This window comes from Aptenodytes forsteri, unplaced genomic scaffold (genome assembly GCF_000699145.1).
Source record: "Aptenodytes forsteri isolate BGI_AS27 unplaced genomic scaffold, ASM69914v1 Scaffold14, whole genome shotgun sequence".
Taxonomy (NCBI): Eukaryota; Metazoa; Chordata; class Aves; order Sphenisciformes; family Spheniscidae; genus Aptenodytes; species Aptenodytes forsteri.
The window spans coordinates 1,065,630-1,071,465 of NW_008794457.1; the positions used below are offsets into that span (position 1 = coordinate 1,065,630).

The 5,836-nt window shown below is 62.3% G+C and overlaps 1 protein-coding gene across 1 annotated transcript in view; it reads right to left on the bottom strand.

Annotated features, from left to right (window-relative positions):
- Window positions 1–471: 471 nt before the first annotated feature.
- Window positions 472–5,836, bottom strand: part of EXOC3L1 (exocyst complex component 3 like 1) — a 12,320-nt gene continuing 6,955 nt past the window's right edge. The window contains exons 10-13 of the mRNA XM_009290825.1: window positions 3,436–3,558; window positions 2,911–3,066; window positions 2,349–2,473; window positions 472–1,769 (exon numbers count right to left, since the gene is read on the bottom strand). Of these exons, the coding sequence (XP_009289100.1) occupies window positions 1,583–1,769; window positions 2,349–2,473; window positions 2,911–3,066; window positions 3,436–3,558 (591 nt within the window). The 3' untranslated portion in view covers window positions 472–1,582. The remainder of the gene's footprint in view (window positions 1,770–2,348; window positions 2,474–2,910; window positions 3,067–3,435; window positions 3,559–5,836) is intronic.

Consider the following 5,836-nt stretch of genomic DNA (forward strand, 5'->3'; position numbering starts at 1 on the left):
CGTGGTGCGAGTGAGGGTGTCCCAGAGCCAGCTGGGGCAGGTGGGGAGGGCAGACGCCTTCCCAGGCAGGCGGGAGCCGTGGCCAGTGCGGAGAGCTGGGCGAGCACACCATGAGCCCCAGGGAGGACAGTGGCCACCTCCCCGAGCCGAGGCTCCCTGACCCCTCCACCTGAGCATCCCCCCCCACCACTGCAGCCGCCTGACCCCTCACCCCAGGGCTGCACGCTGGGGAATAGCGTAGACCCTCCCAAATCCCCCCGTCACCATCCTGGATGCGCAGAGGGGGGGGAACGTAGCATCTCCATCATCCCCCGTGTCCTTGGGTGATGCTCCTGGGGTGGCACCGGGTGCAGGGAGCCATCCCTGGGGTGATGCTGAGCACGGGGATGTATCCCCCACACACACTGTGCCACCTACATGCCCTCATCCCCGCCCTGACCCACTGGGGAGCAGAGCCTGGACGCTGGCGAGTGATTGCAGAGCTCAGGCCTTTATTTCTGGCAGTGGTGCCACGCGAGGGCAGCAGGATCAGGCCCGCCACAAGGCGGGAAGCGTGGCAGAGCATGGAGGTCCCCCAGGGTGCTGCAGGGGCTGGGCACAAGGGCGCAGGCACAGAGACAGGCTTTGCTCCTGATCTTCGCATGGCACCTGGGGAGGAGATGACCAAGGGCCGGACAGCAGGAGAGGATGGAGGGAGAGCCAGCGCCCAGGGCGGTGCTGCCCATCAGGGAGGAAGCTGGGCCAGGAGGATGCTTGACACACCAGACGCAACTCAGTTCACGCTCTCCAAAAGGCCGGAGAGTCTTGGACTCCAGTCCTGTCTTGGATGCTGGCAAGAGAGCCGGGGCCAGGAGTTGGGCAGGTCAGCGGGATCTCAGAGCTGTCCCTTCACGCCGGCAGGAATAGGGTTGGTGGCGCTACCCAGGGTGGTGAGACCCCCTTGTGCCCTACTCCTCCGTGGCCGTCAGCCACGACGAGCTGGCTGAGCTGCTCTCCACCGTCCATGCAGGGCCCAGGCCAGTGGAGCAGCAACACCAGACCTCTGGGCTGAGCCAAAACAGAGGAAGACCTCCTATGGCTAAAACCCTCCTGGCAAGTCTGGGTCTAGCAAGGCTCCAGTCTGCCTTGGAGCTGGGGTGGTAACAGATTCCACGGCCAGGACACGCTGGCTCAGAGGGCTGGCTGGAGACTCGGGGAAACCCAAATATCTCTGCAGCCCCACGGAGACGTAGACTCACCCCAGCTGCGGACTCCCGCCCTTTGCTCTGCGGTTCCTCTTTCTCCTGCAGGCAACGGGCCAGACCTGAGCAGCCCTCAGTTACTGCCTCTGCAGGCCAGCAAAATAGCTATGCGTTGATTTTTCTCCTGACCCAGGTCTCCTGGGGCTGGTGCTTGCGGGGGACAGTCGGCTCGGCGGGATCAGAGGAGGACAGCATGTGTGCAGACTGTCCCCAACAGAGGGCAAGGTGCTGCGCGTAGGGGATGCCGCGCGGCATCTCCTTTCTCCCCACACGCAGCCTCAGAGATGCCCTGCGTGGTCCCATCTGTGGGGGCAGCGGGGAGCGGGCTGCAGGGCGCCGTGTCAGGCACACTTGCCCTTGCGAAGGCAGAAGGGCAGCTCCGGCGCGGGGACCAGGATGGTGCTGAAGATGGGCCGGTAGCTCTCGGGCAGGACCTGGGGGTGCTGCGCCATCATTTCCAGCACCATGTGCCGCACCTCCTTGGAGACGTCACCCCGCAGATCCAGCAAGGTGGAGATGTGCTCATCGCTGGGCAGAGAGCAAGAGGTGAGTCCAGTCCCCCACGGCACCGTCCACAGGGCCCTCGCACTGCTCACGTCCCGCAAGGGCGCAGCTGGCCCACGGCACCGTCCGCAGGGCCCTCGCACTGCTCACGTCCCGCAAACCTCCCATGATCTGGAGAAGCTGAGCTGAGGCCAGGGGAGAGCTGGTACTTCGCACCAGCCAAACTTTTAAAATTTGCTTGAAAAATAACCCCACAAACCTTATGAATTCGGTTTTGACATTTCATGGGTTTTGGCTGATTCTGACATTTCCAATTTGGTGTTTTGTGATTTCTCACTTTTTTTTGGCCACCAAATACAGACGGGTGAATGCCACAGCAGAACTGCTTTTTTCTTTGCATCTTTGCCCTTGGGACTTTGCAAGAACCCCTCAAATCTGGAGCATGGGAAGAGGAAATGAAACCTCAGGGAGGAGGCGGGGGGGGGAAGCCCAGGTTTCTGCCTGCTCTGCAGCGTAACCTCACGGGGTCCAGCCCAAGCCTGGCTCCCCTGGGCAGACTCACGCCTACCCCGTCTCGCGGGAGAGCAGAGCTGGGCTTCTCACCTGACGTCGGGGTACTTGGTGATGAAACCCAGCACCTCCAGGCTGAGTAGTGCTGGGTCTTTGAGGCAGATCAGCTCCCGCAGGGCAAAGACGGCCTCCAGGCTCTGCTGGCTCCGGTCCAGACCCTGGGAGGGAGAGCGGCCACGTGCGAGACCGGGACGGAGGAGGCCACCGCGGTGGCTGGTGAGACGTAGCCCAGTGCCCATGTGGAGACCTGGCCCCTTGCGGCTGGTGTCTCCCCACTCAGCGTGTCCCACTGATCGGTGCTGGCTTGCCCCAAGGCGAGACGAGGCTGTGCAGCCTCACCAACCTGCGCTCGGCAGGGTGGATGGTCCCCGAGTCCCTAATCCAGCCAGTTCCTCCCATCTTGGCCTCACAACTGCCCAAGCGTAACAGCCACGTCTTGATCGTGGGCTGATGTACCCACCCCATCTGCTGTGGGCTGGAGGGGAACAGGAGGGTGACGGAGGTGAGCTATGAGCTCCTTGCACCGACCTCGTCGTGCGGTGCTCCCCTCCCACGGCCCAGCCCCGGCTCCCCGCCGCACTCGGGCGCCTCTCACCAAGCCACAGAAGAGCTCCCGGAGCTGCGTGGCGTCCTGCAGCAGGCGGTCACAGAGCTGGCCCCGCTCCTCCTCGCTTTTGCACACCATCTTCTTCTGCATGAGTGCCCGCAGGTACTGGCTCGCCACCAGGAGCTCGCTCTCCGTCAGCAGGAGCTGGGCAGGGGAGAGCTGTTAGCGCTGGGCATCACCTGGGTGTCAGACCCCAATTGCCCAGGGAAAGGCAGAGGGGAAAGGGGCTGGATGCAACACCAAGCCGTGGGGACAACCTGCTGGGAAGCCCCCTGGCCGGAGGGACAGAGAAGGTAGCTGAATTTGGGGGAAACCCTGAACATCTCTGCGTGATGGTGCCCTCTGGGCTGGTTTGCTCTGCGGCAAACCCAGCAGCGACTGCGTCCCCGCTCCCCTCCCAGCTCCCGGCTGCCTCTGGGCTGCATCTTGCACCCCACCGTGGTACCCAGCTGCCCAACCTCCTTGCCCTACGGACAAGCAGCCATTCGAAGGACGCCCCGCAGCAACGCGTACCGTGAAGACGGGTTTCTTGACACGGGAGAAGTCCTTCGCATACTTGTCAATCACTTCGCACATGCTGCTGACGAGCTGGGACCCGGAGAGCCACTTGCGGGAAGGCAGCTGCAGGCAGAGGGGCTGAAAGAAGCAGAGGAGCAGCGTACGGCGCCCTGCATCGCATCGCTCTCGCAGCAGCTGCCGGCCGCGGGGCAGCATGACATCCCACAGCCGCCGCCCGCCTGCTGCCCGGCAGCACGGCCGCTCTGCCTTGCAAAACCCCCAAGGCCCCGCTGCCAGCCAAAAGTCAACATGAAAATGCGAGAGTGGTCCAGATTAGGAAATTCTGGAAATACACTGGGGGCTGCCCCTCCCTGACACGCAGAGATCCACATTTTGAGGCTTTATCTGGGTCACGATGCCCCGCTGCGGGCAGCACCTGGGCACCAAGCTGCTCCTCACACACCCGCTTTTGGCCCGTCCTGCTGTGATTTTATTTTTAATTTCCACTCCTCTCCACTTCCCCTGTGTGGACATTAACGTGTTTCTGGCCGAGGGCTGTGACCCCCTGCTCCTCCCCTGCTGTCCTTGCCCGTCTTCCTGCCTGCAGGCAGACATTCCCTCTACGTCTCTGCTGGGGCCATGGCAGTCCCCGCGCTGCCTGCAAGCGTTTCGCCCTTTAGCTGCTCCTTTGTTTTCATGGCATTCAAGCCCTAAATAGCAATGCCGTTAATTATTCCAGATTTTTGGTCCAGGCTCCAGGAAAGCTAAATTTGACTACGCTGGCAGGAAATGACTCGGGCTGTCGCACATGGGCTTGTATCCTCTGCACGGACATTGCCTCTCTCCTGTTGGTTTTCTGCCATGAAACAGCCACAAAAAGGAGCGCGAGGCAGCCCGGGAGGGCTGTGGCCCCCGGTCTCTGTCCGTTAGTGGTTTGGGGGCCACAAGCCATCTGCCCCAGCGATACAGGGCGGTGCTGGCTGGCGACAGACGTCGGGCGGTTTATCAAGGTCTGGGCACCGGGCTGGCAGAGATGTCTGCAGGATGATAGCAGGCCACGGGGTACGTGGCGGGGATCCCGGGCAGGAATAAACCCGTGCCTGGGGGTGTAGCAGCAGGGCAGTTCTTGCTGGCGCCGGGTTTGTTGCAGCCCTGCCAGCCTCGGGGGCTGTGGACAAACGTACCTGCAGGTCCAGGAGCAGCTCCTCCAGCAGCAGTTGGCAGGCTTTCTTCTGTGTCCTGTCTAGAGCAGCCCGGAGGGATGTGGGGACTTCTCTGTGGGCAGTGTCGGGGTGCAGGGAGGAGACAGAGGAGCTAGGAGAGAGAGAAGAAGGGAGGGGACAGGTAGCCTGGGAAGCATGGTGGGGACACGGGTCCCACGTGCGGATGGGGAGTGGGTAGTGGGGTTGCTACAAGACCTACAAGGTGCTGGTGCACGTTACCTGAGAGCCAGGTTGTTGTTGAGCATGGCCAGCAGGTAGGAGACATAGTACTTGGGTACGGTACGGTCCTTCTGGTGCTCCTTCCCACATTGCACTAGGGCTTCCCGCAGACTGCAACACAGTGAGTCAACCATGGTGGGTGGGCAGAGCCCTGGACGTCTCGCCACGAGGACCCGGAGCTGGGATGCTCTTGGGGGCACGTGGACCTCCCACAACACTCCCAGCTCACTTGGCTCTTTCCAGCTCCTGCCACCAGGTTGGAGAGTGACAGGTTGTTGGGTAGGGTGGGACAGTGGGACCCATTCTGGACCCCTCGGGAGAGCAGGGCTTGGCGCTGCTGGAGAGGTGCTTGGGGCAGCAAGCCCTGGAAGCTGATGGCCCCACAGGCTGAGACAGTAGCCCCATGGGTAGACAGCCTTCTGGGACCTGGATGAGTGCTGTGTGCCCCACGGCAGAGATCTCCACCACCAGCCTATGGTGCTTGGCCATGGGACCCGTGGTCTTTGAGGATGGGCAGGGGTGCAAGGGGCTCCACTGACCGGCCTAGAAACGCCTCGAGCTCCTCCAAGGCCATGTTGTAGACCTTCTGCTGCAGAGAGTCCGTGATCAAGGAGGCTACCTGGATATTCTCATTCAGCATCTGCACAGGGAAAGAAGAGCAGAGGTGAGTCAGCGGGAGGCTGCAGGCCATGGCCCCCTTTTTGGGGGCTCTCAGCCTGGCCACGCCCCATGGTGCTGGAGACCCACCTGCATGACAATGACGGGCAGGGCTGACTGGAAGAAGCCCTGATGGTCCATCTCAGGTTCCTCTTCCCTGAACCATTCCTTGAACTCCACCTCCAGGGTCCTCTGCATCCACACGAGCACGCTAGCCTGGGGGATGGACACCCACCACGGTCAGCCCAAGAAGTCAGGTACCAACTCCCTCGAGACCCAACACGTAGCACAGCAGCGAGTCCCCGGCCTCCTCCCAC